We start from the raw sequence: 21,184 nt of genomic DNA, 5'->3' as shown, positions 1-21,184 counted from the left end.
ATAGAGACATACAGACACAGGTACACAGCACACAGCTGCTGGATTCAGGTTGGTAAGACTAACACTGATGAAAAATGATAAAGCTTCGTCTCAACATTCTGGAGTCTTAATCTTTAACTTTCTCCTTAGTGTGATGTCATCATGTTTGAATATTTCATGGCATAAAATGCTCTTAGATTAAGGTCTGTCCTTAAGGATGATGGCCAAGAGTCCGTAGTTTCAATTGTCTTCACAATTCAATATTTTGACCAAATTCTTGTGAGATTAGTTATTTGGTCCAAAGTGGTTGATCAGGAGCTCCTATGGGGTGAGAAGCAAAGTCAGCTTTACCCCAAAGTCTTCATTGTTCCCTTGGCCTTCGATTTGTACCTTTCTTGTGGAAATACCTAGAGGCAATCATCTATTTCATGAGGTTTCATCCAGTTAATAGATAATGAAAACCACAAGCGTCCTTAACTGGCTGCATATCCACTAATACACAAATAAGAAACGGAAAACCGGTGGGACCCACAGGGACACTGTCACCAACCCCTCCCCACTAGGGACGCCATTTTCTGTTCTGGCAGGAAACTTGACTGTCCCGTCTGGATGAAGCGAGACTCCACCACAAACCCATGTATTAAAGTCGAGTGAGGCTTGAACCCTTTTGTATATTTTGGATGAAAACCCAGCAGAAATGGAGGAATCAGTATTTTCTTTTCTCACCTTGTGGATCATCTTGTGGTACGCTTAGAGTGGGTGCGCCCCACCTAAGGGACAGGAGGCCTGCGGGACCAAGTCTCCGCTCCTTGGCAGGTTCTCGGTGGCCTGCCCCACCCCTGTGGCCCCTGCAGGCTCACCTCTCCCTACCCTTGGAGTGATACACTTGGTTCTCATGGTTACAAAGCATTTCTGTCTCTTTTCCAGTAGACCCTCCTCCTGCTCCCTCCAGAACGTTCACAGTTCTTGTCACACACAGGCTCTGTGCTCTTTCTTTAAGGAACTTCCTCCCAGGATAACACTCTCATCTTTCAAGACATGCCCTAGTGCAATGAAACTGTCGCACCTAAGCCTGATTGAGCACCCTTTGCCTGTACTCCATGACTCCCAGGTGATCCCAACCATGTGTCACTTACACCAGCATGTAGATTATATTCTTTTTAGCTTGATTCCTCCAGAGACTATGAGCCTTCTAAAGCCCAGGATCCTAATCCTTATTTATTTATTGGTACCAGAGATTGAACCCAGGGGTGCTGAATCACTGGCCCACATCCCCAACCACCCCACCCCCCTTTTTTCTTTTTTAATTTGAGACAGCATTTTGCTAAGTTGCTTAGGGTCTTGCTAAGTTTCTGAGGCTGACTTTGATCTTGCAGTCCTCCTGCCTCAGCCTCCCTAGCTGCTAGGATTATAGGCGAGTATAGGTGAGTACCACCTCGTCCAGCTTCCAATTCATTCATAAAAGCTTGTGCCTTCCGTGACACCTGCAACATAGAATGTCCGCTCTGTTGCAGTTGAATTGATTATTCTTTTAGTGATAACACCTGCAGTCCCAACCGATCATGCAGCAGGAATTTGTGGTTCATCAGTACACACAGGGTGTCACCTACTGGGCCCCCAAAACTGGTGAACCTCAAGATAGCAGCAAGGGGGAGAAGTTTCAGCCATGAGTATCACAAACATCTGTGTAAGCACCAGTGTTGGCCTACAATCCACAACAAATATTTCCTGGTCTTGGGTGAGGACAAGGAGGAAATTTATCACGAAGATAAATTGACCGAGTATGTCCTTTCGACCAATTTTGGTTAAAAGATCTCTTCCTTCATGAATTTATGATAATGGTGATAGAAATTATTTGATTTGGGGAGGTGTTTTTCCATAATGGGCAAACTTAAAAAAAAAAAAAAATAACAACCCTGTGGAAATTCCCAAAGTAGTATTAATGTCTTTCTTATCTATGAAATTCAAATGCCCATGAACCACTGGCCTAGCACAAAAAAATAAAATAAAATAAAATTTGCACAAACAAGCCTGCACAACCTTGGAAAGAGAATTCGTGCATGGGGCAACCAGGTCTGTGGGTACCTCAGGGTTGAACAGTGGAAAAAAATTATGGAAAGTCTTGGAGGCAGCCTCAGCTCTGCCCCAAGGACAAAGATCTCAGGTTACAGATTTTTCCCAGGACCAAGGCTTGCTCACCTGCAAAGGAGGTAATGCTCAGTCAGGCTTCTCAGTGCTTACCTGTTCTACCTGTCTCAGGCGTGTGATGTGTCCACGGCCTCCTGGGGCTGGAAATTGCTCCAGAGAAGTCCTTACCTGTTTGACCTTCCATTCTCTCTGCAGACCCCATCCTACAACAAATACAACCTCAAACCCCAAACAAGTGAGAAGCAGGCTAAAGAGATTCTCATCCGTCGTCAGAACACCTTGAGAGAAAGCATGAGGAAAGGCCACAGCTTGCCCTGGGCAAAGCCGGTGCGTGGGGACATTCCTTCAGTCTGCAAATGTTAATCAGCTCCTCTGGTGAACCACTAATGATGCTGAAACTGACCTTCACCCTACTGCCAGGGAGGGACACCAAGGACTTTAGGACCCAAGGCACCTGCCCCATGAGGTTTATAGGAGTGAACTGCCCTCCACGGGAGGTCAGTGACTGCCATATGGACCCTATGCTGAATGTCCAGACCCAGGCCCCACGGAGACCAGGCATTGAGCATTCCAGGTGTCCTCCTTGGACCAGGGTCTCTGGCTCTCCCAGCAGAACACAGGGAGGAATTTGTTCTTACTAAGACTCTGGGGCCTCCTCTTCACATCCCCACCCTGTACCTAAGACCACATCAGACAATCCTTCTGGGATTTCTGGATGGAGGTTGAGACGAAAACAAACCCTAATGTTGATCCTAATCTCAGTGGGGCTGGTGGGAATAAGATTCAGAGGTTCACAGTGGTCTGTTACATGATGAAAAGGAAAAGAAACGTACACAGAAGATGAGAGCATTCTGCTTTCTTCAAACGAAAGTGACCGAAAGCCAGTAATGCGAGCCAGGTGCTGCAGCGTGGTGGGTCTATGTCCTTGGCTTTATCGGCCATATGAAGATCTTAATTGCAGTAGCTCATTCTGCCTCTTATTTCTACTTGTTACCAACAGGCTGGCACCAAAAACATCCGCTACCTCTCTGTTCCCTACAGCAACCTGCAGCCACCAGAGAGGGACACAAGAGCTCCTGAGTCCACAGGTAACCTGCATGCTTGGCCTCTCTCTTTTCCTCTAGAGAGTCAGACGGTAAATATGGTGGGGTTTGCTGAACAGGAAGCAAAATCAGGAATATTATGTAGGTGCTTATGTGACAAGAAAAAGAAGAAAACTTGCTTTACAGATAAAATTCATTATTTGTTTATATATGCTGAAATTTGAGTTTTACTTCATTTTTATTTGTCATGAAATATTATCTTCATTTCATTTGTTCAGTCATTTAAAAGTTTGGCAATGATTCATAGCTCATGGATCCCACAGAAAGAGGCAGCAGACCAGACGCAGACCCAAGGTAGTTATTTGTTGACCTCTGTTTTAAAGAAACAAAAGGTAGATTTTACTTATGTTGTGGGCTTCACTCACAGCTTAAATATGAGCAGAATTCTCCAAAGTTGCTTAACTTTTACTCAAATAATTTCATCAAATTTACCGATTAAATGTTTCTCATTTAAAGCTTAAGTGCGATTTTTAGAATTATTGAAGCTACTTATTATTCTAACAAAAGCTAAGTTGCTATTTAAAATGTGTGAATAAAATGATTTTTTTGTTAGCAAAAGGCAATATATGATATATACTAGATGCTATGTTATCTATGTTGACTTTCTTAAATTTTTAAGCCTTAAAAATCCCATCATTATGTACAACTATAATGTACCCATAAAAAATGTGGAAAGAGAAAAAAAATCATATTGGAAATTCAAGTAAACTAAGTTCATAGGATTTTAGAATTACATCTTTATAAAGTAAATGCAATTATTCTTTAAAATGAGAAATTCTCTACTCTAAAGAGATGCTTCTTGTAAAATCAAAATCTACCAGTACAGAAAATCCATGATAAGGAAAGTTAAAAGCATTTGAAACCCCAACACCCAGATGTAAGTGCCACAAACTGATTTGGTTGGCATTCTTCCATAATTCTCTGCACCACCCTGAGCCCTAGATCAACCACATCTGATATTTTTTTAAAACTACAAAAACACAGCATCACATTATACATAAAATAAAATATTAGTTATGTTTTTGGTTTGTCATACATTGCTAGTTTATTTAACCAGCAATTGTATTGGAGACAGATTTCCATGTCAATAGTTATGAATCATTTTGAGGACTGAATAATAATTATTAGGAATAAAATAGCTTATTTAGCTAATTCCTAATTAGTAATCAGTTAAGGTACTTCTAATTTTTGGTAATTAATAAGCACCAATATATTATAAGCATCTTGGACCCCTTGCGATTGACTTTTACACACATAACCAAATATTCTCTTAGTATATTTTGCTAGAAGTAAAATTCTGAGGTTAAAAAATCAAATACATTTAAATTTTTGTTTTATTTTATTTTTTATTGACACATTACAATTACAATCGTACATTACATATATTACCTAAACAATCATCCCAAAAGATTATATCACTAATCACAACAGTCTATGTGAATGGTCTTTTCAAAACACCTTTCTGTGTCAAATCTGTGAGTAATCTATAATCTGGAAGGGTAACTGGCCTATTTAATTTTCACATAAATTTCTCATGGTTAGTGAAGTTAAACATCTTCCATATTTTTGGAGACAGCTGCTTTTTTGGGGGAGACTTTTCTGTTTCTGCCTTTGTCCATTCTTTTCTTTTAGGTTGTTGATTCTCTTTAACCCATTTTTGTCCCAGATTTTAGAACACCTATAAAAACATAGTACCATTATAAAATATGTAATACAGTTATGTAATAAGAAGAATATATTGATTGGAATATTTATTAATATAACAATATAAGTATGCTTTCTATTATGATTTTTCAATCTATTTAGTGCACCTAAGTCAATATGGTTGAAATATTCACAGAATTACAAAACTCGGGACTTAATGGGATTAAATGAAGTTGAAGAATTCTCTATGAAGCATATACAAAATTAGGAAATGATTCATGCATTTTTCTCCCATTGAGAACTTTGATAGCTTATTTTTCCCATTTAAGCTTCAATCATCTGAAATTGATCTTTACATGAGGACTAAGGTAGAGATGCACATCAGAATGCTTCAAGGGCCGTGTTCCTACCCAGAACCATGTTTCCTCCAAGATGAAATGTGGCCTTCGTTGTGCTAAAGTCGTTAACAGGCAGAGAGCTTTGGACTCTCAATTCTGTTTCATTGACCTGGTTTTCTATTCCCAGACCACTCTAGTAACTAGCATTATTTAATGTATCAAGGTGCTATCCCACAAACAAAAGCTAGTAGAACAAAATAAGAGAGCACCAAACAGGTGTTTAATAGACTGATTTTAAAATAACTTCTTGGTGCAAATAATCCAGTGCAATTTTTGTAATTTGAGTGAATAGAAAAGAAAAAAGTATCATGGTGATTTCTTATGAGACGACCATCAATACACATCACTCAGGTAGCAGAGATGACCACAGAACAGGCTTACTTAAATTTTAAAATAAGCATAACAAAAAATAGTAGAAAGGTGAAGAAATATTAAACTTTACAAAGCAGTGTTTATTCCAAAAGGCACAGTTTATGACACTTGGAAATGTATTTATGTTATTCACCAGGTCAGAGGATCCTGTCCTTTCAATAGATGCCTCCAGTATATGGCATCTCCCTCAATTGTAGCAAAGGTCATCAAATATCAAATATATAGGGCTGTCTTAGCCTGTTTTCTGTTAATATGGCGTAACACCAGAGACTAGATAATTTATAAAGGAAAGAAGTTTGTTTAACTCACGGTTCTAGAGGCAAGGAAGTCCACGTGATCAGCCAAGCCACCTCTGGTGAGGTCCTCATCATGCATCATAACATGACAGATGGCATTATATGGTGGCAGTGCATGTGAGAATGTGGTATCACATGGTGAGCGGACACATGCAGAAGAGAGGGAGGGGACAAAGGAGTTGTCTTGCTTTTTAACGACCTGCTTTCCAGAGAACTAATCCTGTTTTCTGAGAAAATGTGAATGCTACCTAAAGTTTTGACCCCCCACCCCTGACTCCGTCACATCCAGAATTCAGCATCCACACAAGTTTTGGTGTGGACAAATCATATGCAAACTATATATTGATTGGAATATTAATATAGCAAGGACCTATATGAAGAAAAAATACAATTTCTTAACTGTTATTTGTACTCCATAAAGAAGATAATGTTGGTACTGCCCACACGCAAAAGTAACTACCTGGAGGCACAATCAGTCACATCCATAGGGGGTGCACACATAAGGCTGTCAGAATAGGACTTGGAACCAGCTAGGTGTGCAAGAAATATTAGGCCTTAGTGCGACTATTGAGGGGCATCAAGGAAGACTTGACCTGGTTAGAGACAGGTGTTTCTGGAAGAAAGCCAGCACTTCAAAATGCCAGTTCTTTATGAACTAACATCAGCAAGGAATGAAATATTAGTCCCAGTGAGTCTTCTTTCATCCCATGTATTCAGCTGATTCTAAGTTCCATCTACTCGAGAGTGGATAAACTAGGAATCTGAGGAGAAAAAGTAGTAAAACAGGACTGTGTTATCAGTTATGCTTCATAAGTTTTTAATAATTATAATAACAAGGGGAGACAGAGGTCATTCTCAGTGGGTAGCGAGGCATGGCTGACTATTGGAATCCACCCTTCTCTCCAAATGTGAAGTCTTTCTGCACCAGGAGGAGGTCAGGGACTGACCAGAGGCATGGTAGGGAGACCCCAGAGGCGGGCTGCTCCCTAGCCGGCAGTCCCTGGGCAGCGAGGCTGAGACTCTGGGAATAGTCTCCAGGGCCCCTCCAGGGTCATCCCTTGCTCTGAAGTCGGAGAGCTCCCTTGCTCGCTTACTCTTCCAATGTTCATTTGCCTTGGGGCTCACTTGGTGTTCTAGGGAGAGCCCTGGTATGTCCTGAGGCTGTTGAAAATGCTGGTGAACTGTGAGAATGTGAGAAACCTCTGGAGAAGGACGTTGGTGATGGTGACACAAAAATACAAGTACCCTTGATGCCATTGTCCTGTACTTTAAAATGGTTAAACAATTCTAAATTACTAAAACGGTTAAAATTTCTGCTACGTATTACCGCAATTTTTTTTTTTTTTTTTTTTTTTTTTTTTTTTGGTACTGGGGATTGGACCCAGGGGCACTCAACCACTCAACCACTGAGCCACCTCCCCAGCCCTTCATTTTTTTTTTTTAAGGTTTACTGACAGGGTCTCATTAAGTGGCTTAGTGCCTCACTAAGTTGCTGAGGCTGGCTTTGAACTTGCGATCCTCCTGCCTCACGAGCGGCTGGGATTACAGGCCTGCGCCATCACTCCTGGTGATTTTTTAAATTTTATTTTATTTTAATGTGGAGGGCAAGTGGGGAAGTGTTACTCTGAGTTTTTGTTATCTGGATACGAAGTCTGAACTCTGATCAAGTCTTCTCCCTTCTCCTCCTCGTTACATTTCCCTAGATGGCGACGGGAGTGACCCAGAATTCCCAGCCATCACTTTCCACGCACACTCTCAGACAGGGTTGCTGCAGGAAAGACGACTGACACAAGAGCTGATCCCGATGAGGAACTTACAGAGAGGAGGGAAGGCATTCGGCTCCGGTTATGAAGGAAACAGAAGCCGGGAAGAGCACGCCGGCAGAGGCAGGAGGGCAGTTGTAAGGCCCAGGCCTCTGTTCCATGCAGTAGATGAGGAGTATGAATCTGGAGAGGAGGCTGAGGGTGAGGCCTCAGTCGCTGGATCCAGCCGAACAGCTGAGCCTGGACACAACAGGGGACACCATGAGTCCCACAGTCCTTTGCTCCAAAGAAAATAATTCTACCGTCCACAAGATCACTTTTGTGGTGTTCAAGTCGATCTTCCCTTTACTGTGAGGGAGTTTTCAGATTTCAGGAGACAGCTGTTGAGTTTTTTTTTTTTTTTTTTTTTTTTGAAGCTATTGAACGTGTGTCTATAGGAGGCAGGAAGATTTTTGAGAGGACTGGGAGCAAACCTGAAGGCTGAGCCACATCTTTGGCTGCTGTCCCTTTGCCGATGAATTCTCCAAGAGTGATAGAAATCAATCGACCCAGGAATTGGTCTCTAAGAATTTCCTAAGGACTTTCTATCAACACTATTTTATCCTGTTATATATTGAGATGTAGCTGTGATTGGTCAGTAACTTAATTAGCTATATGCATGTGTGACCTATAAGCAGAGTAGAACTAAAGGGGCCTTTGAAGCCACGTGGCTTAACTGCTGGGTTTACAGATAAGGACACCTTGACTAGGGACCCATGGTGAGTTGTCCTTTCTCCCTAGTGAAGGGATTCTGTTTTGATTTTGATATTCAATATGCAATAATTACACCTCAAAGGAGAGGGGAAATTTGTTATAAATGTATTCAGTAATAGTGATAGGTGTGATATACAGTCTAGGATTAATCTTTGAACAATGGACATGTCTATTTTAAAATTAGAATATTGATTTTTAAAAACAAATATTAGAAACATGATGCCTGCAAACAGTTTAATAGCAATGACATGAAAAACAGGTATTTCTTAGGAATACATTGGCGGGGTGTGATATTTTGCTCTAGACTTTGGAATTGCTCTTTGATTTAACTTGACCTTGATCTCGACCTTGAGCCTCTTACTCCAGCCCACCAATTTTACCATACTACTTTGTCTTTCTTCCTTGTTTCCTATTCCTTTCTCCTTCCCTCTTTTCTGTTTGGTCACTTGTAGTTAGGAAGCACTTTTCCAAGTGTTCTTGAATGTGCCAAATGACCGATCCATGATAGTCAACTAAATATCCTCCCACCATTACTGTTTCTGACATCTCTACCATCATCAACTGATTTAATCCTGCACATCTGTAGAGGCCATGATCAAATGCTCCCAGATCCCTAGACCTGCTTCGTGACTGTAATCCTAGATGCCCTGCGTTTCCCGATGTGCCATGGAACTGATCTGTGAATTACGTTTGTACAGATATACTTATGCTTATTCCAGTGATCCATGGCCCAAAGGTCAAGGGAGGATAGTTTGTTCATGTTAGCTTGATCCATCCATCAGCTGTGACTTTTATCTCTTTGCTTTTTCCTCTTATCAGTTATCAGTGTCTCCCACGTGGTAGATGGCTACAAGTGGTACTACTGAGCACACTGCAGCACTGGAAAGGATGTTAGCGAAGGTGTCCTCAGGCATCCTTATTTTCCAGATGTCAAAAATGAGGCCTTGAGATGCCACGTGTTGCCAGTTCAAGATCTGCTTTTCCTCGAAGGGAGAGGGCTTGTCCTCTAGTATGACCTGCGGACACCTATTCCCAACCAAGGACACAGGACGTTGCCCAGATTTATCTTTGTGAATGTTTCCCCCAGGTTCTTGCTACAGTGGTAGAAATAGCAATCAAAGAAGCCCATTTGTCTTTCCTCTCAATCAGAAATAGAATGCTGCTTCTCACTTAGCTAAATGTTCTGATTTGAATAAAAAAATGTATACTATCAAATAATAGTAATCCACCCAAAGGAATGGAAACACAAGTAAAACTCAGGGATCCCCTGGGCTTTTCTTTCTGTTTAAACAAATAGCAATCAAAGTAACAGTAAAAAAAAAAACAAAATAAAACAAAAAAAAAAAAACAAAAAAACAACTTATTCCTCATGAGAGGAACAGTGAGTCATTATCCTTAAATTATAGATGGAGATAGAGGCAGAAAAGAGTCATTAGATTTACCTTTGCAAAGCCACATGTAAAATTGATTCTCAGGAGAAGAACGCCTCTGTCCTCATACTGAACTCCACTCGTGTAACAACGGAAATTCAAATTCAAGGACCCTTTTCCAGAGCAGAGCAGCCAGTGAGGCCCAAGGATTAGTGAATGCATCAAGATTCCTTGAATTTCTCTCAGATATGGGTGCCTTTGAGAAGAGGGGTGGTGGCATTAAAGAGGAGATTTAATTGGTAAAAGCTTTTGGAAAGACTCCCTTTGGGAGCCAAGAATCACTTTCCAGAGGCAGAAGGCAAACTGAGACCAAAGGAAGAGGCAGAGACTTATTGGAGGAAACTTACGTTGTGTATGCAAGCAGTCTGGAGAGTGGAAAGATAAGGAAGTTCTCCGTATTCCCAATGCATGCTTGCCTAACGTTTATTCTGCACAGTAGTCCCCCTCATCCACTGGGGGCACCTTCCAAGACCCCTAGTAGATGCTTGATTCGGCAGACAGTTCCCAACCCTTTACAGACCGTGTTGTCCTGTACATACATAGATAGGATCATTTAATTCGTAAAATAGGCAGAGTAAGAAATTAGCAATAATGATAAATAGAACAATTATAATAATGTATTGTAAAAATTAGTTATCTGAAATTTATGAATTACTTATTTCTGTAATTTTTCACATGATGTTTTTGGAGCACAGTGGGATGCAGGTAACTGAAACGCTGGAATCGAGGATGAGCGAGGACTACTGTACCACCAAAAGTAAAAGGAAATGGGACAAAGGAAATCGTCATCATCTGGCGTGTTACGCTGTCGGTCACATTCTTAGTCTGTTGGCTTCCTCCTCCGAGGGGCTGGCTGGGATCCCGGCAACCTGGCTAACATTCCTAAGAAGCTGTTTGGGATAGCAGCGGTTATTTGGGTCCTCTGGTCACTGCATGCTATAAATCAGCAATCAGGTAACCAGGCTGCATTTTAACAACAGAAACCACAAGCCGCTGTTTCCCTGTGGCCATTTGTATCTACACACTGGCTGGCCTTCCCAACTGTCCCCGCCTAAGCGGCCTGAAGCTTCTGCCTCAATGTATGGCGGATATAGGACCCCAGGGATGCTGGTGGCTCTCCGACTTGGAGAGCTTAGGGGAAAATGGCCTCTTTGTCTGGATGGTCCAGGACCGTTTGAGAACAGTTTGATCTCATCTCATCCATGCTGCTAGCAACAGGTGCCCCGTGAAGGCGCGTGGGTACTGGTTTCCCGTGATGCATTTTTCCAACAGACTCAGGGCAGCTCAGCAAAGGAACTTTCCCCCTGTGTGTTGAGGAAGGCTGGTTCTTGTTCCCTACTCACCTCGTGGAGGGAGTGAAATTGCGTAAGGGTCCTCACCCTGGACCTGGTTTCTGGCCCACCGTAGGGTCCACGTTCCCTGCCAGTGACTGCAAAGAAATTGCCTTGTGATTTTCAATCTCAAAAGATCAGAGGCACAATACACAAAATCTTCACTGGGAATGAATATTGAATTTCAATGAATGAAAACTCCCTCTATGCGTTTTTGTTTGCTTTGGTTTGGTCTGTAACTTTCCAAAACCTATTTGTATTGTTAGCCTGAAAGGTCTTTGGTTTCACTGAGTTCTAAAGTGGGGCAGAGTGCCATTTCCTTTCATTGATCCTACACAACAGGCTTCACTTGAAGGTTTTCCACGTTCTCTGGTGTGAAGGATCTGGTAAGAGTTCTTACTCGGCCTCCTCAAATCTGCCACAGTGCCATGGCACCTCCTCTTGAATCCACCTGCTGAAAGAAACTTCAACCATGGAAGGGAATCCACTACGGCGAAGTGGAGAATGAGACGCCAGGTGCATCGTCTTGCTTCTGCGCCTCACTCCTTAAAGCTGTATTCTTCGAAATTTGTCTTCTTAAGGTCATGAGAGATAGGGCTGGAATTCACCACCTGAATTCTGAGATAATTACCTCTCCTGTATGAGGTGACAACCAAGGCAGGTCCATAGGATGAGCTCAAGTCTTCAGGGGAGCTCAGTCTTCTGAGCTTGTTGACTTCAGCCTATAGGGAAGCCCCAGAACATGTCCTCCCGACCTACCCAGGAGCTTGCCACCACTGGCAAGTTAAGTATCATCCCTACACTAAAATGTACCAATCGATAAAATAAGGTAATGATTTTATCTACCTCCTGGAATGAATATGAGGATTAAATGAGATAATATGTGTAATTTTTTTTTAGATTAGTGTTCATTTCAAAGCGAGAGTTTGATCACTTTGGTTATAATTGTGTAAGCTAAAGAGGGCACTCATTGATTTTATAACATGAAGAGTTGTACATAGTCCAGGAAGGTGGTGCACGGCCATTATCACAGCAGCTTGGGAGGCTGAAGCAGGAGGATTGCCAGTTCAAGGTCAGCCTCACAACTTACCAAGACCCTGTTTCAAAATAAAAAATGAAAAGTTGGAGATGTGACTCAGTGATTAAGCACCTCTGGGTTCAAAACCTAGTCTCAAAAAAATAAAAAATAAAAAAGTAAAGAAGTGTTGTACATAACTGAAATCTGGGAAATAACTGAAAGAATAGAGAAGGGAATAAGAGAATACCACAGAAATAGAGAACAATGAAAAACAGGAACACAACTCTATCTGAACATCTCTTATCCAGAACCTGTCCATCAAGAGACAAGGTTTGAATATGAGTTCACATTTTTCAATCAAGCTCACTCTCATCTGGCTTATTTTTGTGTCGTGACCTCAAAAGTATTGCATTTTCCTGTTTGGGGGACAGTTATTCTGGTGTACAATTCTAATCATGATTTATTTTCAAGAGATCATGAATTTATAGGCCCTGCTTTTACGTATCTTAATGGACAGCCAGTGACTAAGGGGAATCTTCTCTTTTTTGGGAAAAATCTCAGTGGGGTTTAATTCCTCAGCCTAGAATTTCTTTTTTTCTAAGAGACTTTCCCTCCAAAACGAGTGACTCTCTCTCAACTTAAAAATATTAACTAGAGAGATAAGTGTTTAAATGTTTTCAATATAGGAAAAACAGCTTCTAGTATGTTTTGTAATGCTCAAGAATCAGGCAAAGTAAATTCTTAAAGTCAGTGAGTGTATTGGTGGTGTTAGGTCTAAGTTTTATGCGAATATATTTTTGTCCACAAATAAACCAGTTGGTTTCTTATAATTTTTAATTTGTTTTCCTAAGTAAACTCTGTCAAATATCTTATTTCTAACTCTTCCTGAGGAAACCCAGCAGCGCAGACAGACGGCTACCATTTAGGACACCAGTCACTGCTAATTGTTAATGGGACCATAAGTCAAAGGGAATAAAAGAGATGCCTGCAAAGTGTTTGTCACTCCTGTAATTAGTAAGTGATGCGCTCTTTCATCTGTGCACGGTAATTGACTTGATAAATTGGTTTTCTTTCTGAGACGCTAATGAGCTGCTAAGCCAGGCATGCCCCAGTAAGTACGGCCAGTTAGCAAGGAAGCTTTCCTTTGCCTTTCCGCATCCTCAAGTTAGGATTTATTCCACAAAGTAACTAAAACCTTGTTGGGACTAAACAAAGATGGTCCATACTGCCCCTTTCCAGACATAGACATGCAGATCCTAAATCAGGATAGATGGCCTTAAAGCCAAGGTGTTCACCATGACATACCTCGAAATAAGTCTTGCTTAAAATAGTCACAGCCAACACATTTCGAGAGCTTTCTAATGCCAGGCACTATTCAAAATGCTTTATACACCAACAGGCCAGAATCATCGCATCCTAAATGACAAGAACTAGATTGAGAGGGATTAAAGAACAGGTCCAAGATCTCCCTGCTCCCAGGAAGACCTCGGACACCAAATTCTGTCTTGGTGAAAAATCTTCTAGTCTGCACCTTTTTCCTGAGAACTGGGAATTTAATAAGTGACTCAAGTCCACACAGCGAGAGTTTTCTCACTCGTAAGCTCTCTGTCTTCAGTACGAAGAAATAGGTAAGCTTTATCGTGTCAAAACAGCACTTTGCCTTAAAGGGGATAAATTAATAATATGGGTGCTGGCATTGTTCTGAAAATCTGTCTTATTAGATCATGAGCAAGACTGATAACATGCATCGTTAAAATTTATTATGAGAACACATCAAATATTTTGTGTCTGATTTTGAAATTTGAGTCTCTCCTTGAATTTCAATAAGTTATTTCTTTCAAAGAAACTTTTCCTGAGTTCCCAAATGAATCACTGACCTGACAAGCTCCACAGCTCTGGAAGGTTCTAGAACACCAAAGGGTGCTAGGTACTTATGATGGAAATATAACCCAGCAATCCCACTGGAAGGGTAGAAGGGGACAGAGAATGGCTTCACCTCTCGAAGCATTTGTGTGCTCTTTTTAAAGGAACTCGTATTCTTGGTAAGCACTACATCATTAATTGAAAACATACACTCAAAAGAAAAAAATGATGATAGCAAATTTAGAGCTCTTAATTGGCTTATATGTGTGATTCTATGTTTGGCAGCAATTCATTCTATAAAATACAATAAATGTTCAATCAGCCAAGCAGAGGAGCTAGTTGGCTTTGTAGGCAGAACAGAGCTGAGGAAAGCAGATTGGTCATTTCAAAGTTACTTTCTTTGTAGAAAGTAAAGCAGAGGGAACTTCCTTATCATGCCCGCTAAACCAGGCTGCTCTAGGGGCTTGGCTATTAGGTCTCTTTTGATTTTTTCGAAAGTGAGATAAACAGTTGAGTTTCGGCTTGGTGACATGGAATGGCAGAATGAGTCACTAAACCCACTTGGGCTTGGTCCATTGGGCCTCTTGTGGGAGCTCAGCCCAAACCAATGTCCTCAGCATTTTACTAAGAAGTCTCTTTATGTTTCATAAATATAATTCTCATAGCAATCTTATGGTATAGGTATTATGATTATCAAACCCATTTTACAGGCAAATCTCCAGTCTCAGAAAAGTTTTTAACAAGGACACACAACAATTAAATGCAATACCCTTTAGATCTGTGGACTCCAGGGCCATCAATACTATCCATTAAGCTCTAGTAGTACCCTCGTGGCTGTGCTAAAGAAATCATGGAGTAACTTAAAAAAATTGTCTTTGTACCATCGTTTGAATTCTAAAGATCACTAAACTGAGCACAATTTTAGGCCTTGTTTTTCCAATCCTGATGCTGCCCTGAAGTTCCTCATGCTGATGTTCCTCAACCTGATGTTGAGAGGCTCTTTGAAGTTAAAGGTGGCCGTGGCAAATCATTCAGATAAGAGCATTTATCTATGATTGAGCATAGAGAAGTGAGAACATGAGTTATTCTTTCATTGATTTTTAACATTTCCATATTTTTATTCCCACTGGATTTGACCTCTGGGCTACTGTAAACTACTAGAAATAGATTCAGTTGTAACTTTTAAAATAAGGGGATCACCTAACACCCTGGTCCTGGGTCAGCTTTGAAGCAAGGAAGGCCCTGCCAATTTATTTTGTTTCCTTACAGGAATTTCTGGGTAACTAAGAGCAAGTGAAACTGACGCTGGGTTTCGCTGGTGTACTGTTTCCCGGGTGAAGGCAGCCCTTGTTTTAAATTTGCACTTGCTCTGGGCCTGGTTCAGAAGGCAGCTTTGTTATCTAACTGTGCCATCTCTAAGGGGGCTGTGTGCACAGGTGGGAGGGAGGATGTCACTGAAGTCCCAAAGGCACCAGTTCAACAACCGTTCAGAAGGAGGAAAAGAGGATCAATGTGCTCCAAAAAGGAATCTTCTTAAGGAAGGGAACAAAAGGACAGGTCCTCGCCTAGGAGCACGCCCACCTGTGGGAGAGTTCCAGAACCACAGAGCCTGGCGGGTGAGACCCAGCAGCCTATCAGGTTTAGCAAACAATGCTTGCTGCACCTCACCCACACCCCTGGAGCTGAAGTTCAAATTCTGAATGCAGACAATGCAGTTGGTATTTTTGAAGTTTCACTCCACAACACATGGAGTTTCAGGCAACTCTCTGGATAAATATTACAAAAAGGAAATTGAAAATTTGAAAAGCAAAACTACATCTCTGGTCTACTGGGTAATTAAATTCTTCCAGGAAGAGTGACCATAAAATAAGATATTGGGGGGGGGGGGCGGTGGTAACTCCCAGGAAGGTTAGTTCCACAGTGATTTGAGGTCCTGAGAAGAATTGTGATCACCGCTAAACTTTCCTCGTATCCTCGTATTTAGGGTCGTTCAGGAAGTGTTCATACATCAGAATATAATTCCACATTCAAGAAGTTATTTGCAAGTCTTTGCGTACTCCCCTGTGTTCTCATGTAGATTATAACTCTTTGAATGCCATTCATAAAGAAAGCCCTAGAAAAATGTTGCTGCGGACCTGTGCCCTAGGAAGTCCTAAGATGTGAATACCTTACAGCAGCGGTTGAATTGGGGTCATTGTTGCAGGGGTCATGCTTGCAGACATCTGAGTTCTTTCCAGCATTAGAGTGAGACGTTCATCTTGCAGGGTCATCTTCTCACCAGGTGATGACCCTACAGCCTCTTCCTTCAACAGAGCCACATCTAAGAATTCAGAATCAGAAGGTGTGGGTTGGGGCGTGAGTTCCCTCACCTGTCCCTTGTGCGACATTGACCAGGCCCATTATGAAAGAGATTGAGGAGGAAGAGCAAGCGACTGAGAGCCGAGTACTGAGTCAGCGAGACCTGAAGTCCAGTCCTGCTCTGTGGCTTTGTAAAACTATACTTAGGCCACTCGTTCGGTCCTTCCAAGCAGCTAGCACAGTGTGTGGCATAGAGGTTAGTGCACCATGAGCTTCAGTTCTTACCACGGTGATGGATTTAGCTAGTTTGTGGTTATGATTCCGCCATTTATCGGTGATGAGTTCTGCTCCCTGTAACGCTGAAGTTTGAACACTAGAGAAGCACTCTTTTGTTCTCCAGATCCCCCTCCCCCATCTCTCCTTCCTGCCTGCCTGGTTTTGCAAAAAGTGAGAAGCCATGCGCAGGGGGAGGGCCAAGGTGATTCAGGCAGGTAAGGGCCCAGGGGGCGTTAATTAGCAGCTCCTTGCTTGAAGGCAGGTAAATTTGGTGCTCAATGGGCTCCAGAGATCCTTGACATTCCATTCTCCCAGGGGCAGTCTCCAGCTTCCACAGGCAGATGGCTTTCATGGCCTTTGTTTCCTCGATTTGGCCCGATCCCGTATTTCTACACTAAATGCCTGTCCCCAGTTCTGGCTCCAGTTAGAGGGGTATTAGAGAAAAAAATGTTCAATTGTTGCAGGAAAGAGACTGGCGAGAAGCAGCGAGCAGCATTCAGAGAGGAGGAGAGCTCCAAACTTGATTTTATGCCGGCAAGCTCTGAGGGGAAAAAATAAATAAAAATTCTGAGCCCTGATTCACAGTTTGCCACAATATTTATAGGTTATTCGATGTCCTCTGAGACCCATTCTTTTCCCTCTTTTCAAAAACATTCCTAATCTGTGCGGCTGGAGGCCTTGTGCAGGCAGGGTCTCTCACACAAAGCGGGCTCAACGAACAGGTAAGAAGAAAAGGCTCTTGGCAGGCATCTGTCACATTTTGGAGGGAGGAGTCAGACTCCTAGGGCAGTGATTGACCATCAAAAGGTGGAGACCCATGGTTAGTTAGGCTTCCTGGAGAAAGAGGGGGCCTCCCTGACCCCTTCCCCAGGCATTGACTTCTTACCATAACATTTTTGTAACTTCACAACCTTGTCCTTTTTAGCAACACACAATGACACTTTTTAACACATGGCAAGTAAGACTGTGCTCGGGACTGCCTTGGTAGGCACAGAGACCACTGCGAAGGCGTGTCACGGTGAGGAAGAGAGAGATTGGGCTCAACCCTGACTACAGCCTTGGCAAAGAGGATGGCAGCGGAAGGCACATCTCTAAGAGGAGCTTCAGGTCAGGGGGGTTCTGGTGAAGCTCGTCCGACAGGATTCCAGCTGAAGACAGGCCTGGGTGGCCAGATACCCACTGTGGGTGGTACAGGATGAGACCCAGTGAGACAGCAAAGGTGGTCAGGCATCAAGAACAGAGGGTTCTTGCTAAGCTCACTTAGTGGGGTTCTTCGCTATAACAGATTTTACGAGGACTGAACAGATGGGTGTATGAGAAGGTTCAGGAACCTGACTAATGTACGGTCAGGCAAAGAATCCGGAGTGGCTGTAGGAGTCAGATGGCGTAGGTCCCGTAGAAAGATATGAAAAATAAAAATAAAATTGATACTGCCAGTTATGGGTGATGAGTTCTGCTTCCTCACATGTTGAAGTATAACATCAGAGAAGCACGCCAGGCAGGCATATAGAGCAGGTTGCATTTAAAGGTGGTGACTCAGTCTTCTTCCAGGAGGGAGAAGGGGGTGGCGACTGACGTTTTGGTATCCCAAGAAGTGGGAGCGCCCTGCCCTTCTTATAGACTCAAGTCTCCTGCTCTCTCTCCTTTTGTCTCTTTCCTTCCTGCCTGTGTGACTAGGCCCAGGAGATGCAGGTGAGAGAAGCAGATGTGTGGCAGGCGAGACCCAGGGCCCAGGGTTACGCCACGTGCATCTAAAGATGGCACTGGCAGAGAGCAAACGGCATCCTGATTATGCCTGGAGAGAGGCAGGAAGCGTTTACAATTGGCTGTATGATAATCAGTTCAGCCACCTAGCGCGTGGACAGATATACTTTACATGCATGCTTGAGCGAGTGATCGCTTGACCTTTAACAGGATTGGATGGACATATCTGGTTACAATTGCTTATGCATGAGACTGCTTATATATTGAGGGTGTTATCTGAATAAATGGGAAGCTGCTTCATGAACTTCTGAAGAGTATGTGTCTTTTGTCCCACTGGTTGGGCCATAAGAGCAAGAAGCGGCGGTGAGCCGCTTGGAGCAACCCGGGCTGGGAGCGGCGGAAATCTGCACAGATGGGCAGGGGGAGGGGCCAAATGGAGTGATTCAGAAAAGTAGGGGCCCAGCGGGCATTAATTAGCAACCCCTGCGTGCAGCCTTTTGGATGGGGTTGCATAGGCGGGTAACCTTGGTGATCTAAAGGGCTCTGGAGACCTTGGCATTCCAATCTCCCAGGGGCAGCCTCCAACTTCCCAGGCTCAGAAGGCCTCCATTCCTCCATTCAACCAGATTCCCTATTCTACACTAACTAACTGCCTGTCCTCAATTCTGGCTTCCAAATCAGGACTCTCAAATATACAAAGAACACTTGTCTAAAAATCATATTCAGGGCTGGGGAGATAGCTCAGTCGGTGGAGTGCTCGCCTTGCAAGCACAAGGCCCTGGGTTCGATCCCCAGCACCGAAAAAAAAAATCATATTTAACTCAATAAATGAACTCATTAATTAACAAAGGGACTAATTATTGATTAATCCACATAATTTAATTAACAAAGGAACTGATAGGACATTTCAATCAGTCTGAAGAAAGATTCCAGATACCATATATTTATAGGCAATCAGGAATACTAAAAGAGACTTAAAAATAGATAAAAAACAAGTTCTTTTCATGGTGGGAAGGAAAAATTAATTGTTTCTATTTCAATTTGTCATTTTTTAATAATTGATAAAGCTCTAGTTAGCTGAAGACACCAAAATAATTCAGAGACAATGCAAATTTAAAGCAACAGTAATTGAAGAAGATTTTTAAAATTTATATAGAAATTGAAATTTTTTTGAGTTATAATGCTCTGAATGCAGATTTCACTTTTGTGGGCTGGGAATATGGCTCAGTGGTAGCATTCTTGTTTAGTTCACCTGAGACCCTGGGTTTGATCTTCAGCACTGCGAAACCCACAAAAAGAAAACCAGATTTCACATTTGCTTAAATTGATAGGAAATACTTGTACCCTAGAAAGCTCCAGTCCCTCTGGCAAAGAGATAAACTGCATCTAGATCTTTGCCTGGTTTTCCAAAATCCATCTCATTCAAAAATTGTTCCTCTCCTGTGCTTTCAATAACTCAAAGAAGCCACTTAACACACTGGTCCAGCTGATTCTCATAAGGGGCCTTCACTGACTTATTACTAACTTTGTCGATACACCTTTCATTTCACTTGTCTGGCTAAAAACTTTCCCTACCCCACGAATTTTATGTTTACTTTCAAGTTACTCCCAACATTTGCAAAGACATTCTAAAATCAACTCACAAAGTTATTCCTTTTTATTATTCAGACTGCTCATTCTGGTGGATTGGAAATAGTGTTATTTGGGGGCGGGGTTAATTGGTGTGTAATCAAATTACAGCTCCTGAACATATAGACTAGGGGAACTTTGACAAGCTACCACAACCTTCTGACCCTTTTTTGACCTTTATTTATTTAATTTAAGCTACAAAATGGTGACAATAATATGACTAAAAATAGATAATACATGTAAAAGCCCAGGAAAGACATCTATTGAATTCTAAAATAATAAAAAAAAAAGTTCCCTTTATATTTATAGGGCGTGTGTGTGCGTGAGAGAGACAGAGTACCTAAGCTCTGACAGTGTTTTCTTTGTCCAACTAGTTCAGAGAACTCTGTGCTTTTCCTTGAATGAGATTTCTGTGCATTCCCCTTTACTCTTGTGGTTGGGTGTGGAATAAATAGGGAAGGCAAGCACACACAAGCGACAAGAGAGCTCATTCATCATTGAAAACATTAAAAATACTGCTGCATCAGTATTGTTCTGATGGTCTTTTATACCTTTCAAGGTAAAACACAAAACTTAAAAAATAAGCTCTTTGGTATAAGGCAACACCTAGGACCCTGAATGGAACCAGGGCACCGTCATCATAGGCCTGGTGACAGGTCCTCTGTCTGCCTGAGTATCATTTCCTCTCATGGTCACACCAGCTCCCGGCTCTGCCTTGCTCTGCCTCAGTTGATGTATGTTTTCTTTCTCTGGTTGGTTATAACTTCTTGTGCAGTAGCTGAGATGACCAGAAAAACTTTCTCATATTGGAAATTTGAACATGTACAAAAACAGCAGCATGATCATAACTAATGTTCAGCTACTCTCACCAGTTTCAGAAAGTCAATCTTTATTCCATCTCTATCAACGCTGGCCACACAACCACCAGCTATTTTGATGGAAATTCTCAGACATCATATCTATGTATCTGCAAATATGTCAACCAATTGATGTTTGGTCATTTTTTAATGTGAATATTTGATGCATAGAAACAATATATGTAACCATGTGTAAATGATTAAGCCAGATAGTCTGGAAATTAAGCATACTAATAAAAACATTCTTATCCTTCCCATCTAAAATAGAGCCAAGAGGTCATGGGAAGAAAATTCGAAGGTCACAAATGATTGTTCTAGAAAG

General features: G+C 42.0%; 1 protein-coding gene across 1 annotated transcript in view; it reads left to right on the top strand.

The window, feature by feature from the left end:
- The window catches only part of SLC9A4 (solute carrier family 9 member A4), a 66,276-nt gene extending 53,471 nt beyond the window's left edge, over positions 1-12,805 (top strand). The window contains exons 10-12 of the mRNA XM_079110360.1: positions 2,323-2,454; positions 3,128-3,215; positions 7,644-12,805. Of these exons, the coding sequence (XP_078966486.1) occupies positions 2,323-2,454; positions 3,128-3,215; positions 7,644-7,999 (576 nt within the window). The 3' untranslated portion in view covers positions 8,000-12,805. The remainder of the gene's footprint in view (positions 1-2,322; positions 2,455-3,127; positions 3,216-7,643) is intronic.
- Positions 12,806-21,184: the final 8,379 nt, after the last annotated feature.

This window comes from Sciurus vulgaris (assembly GCF_902686455.1).
Source record: "Sciurus vulgaris genome assembly, chromosome: 14".
NCBI classification, from domain to species: domain Eukaryota; kingdom Metazoa; phylum Chordata; class Mammalia; order Rodentia; family Sciuridae; genus Sciurus; species Sciurus vulgaris.
The sequence above is the reverse complement of the archived record's forward strand: the minus strand, read 5'-3'. Positions and strand labels throughout refer to the sequence as shown.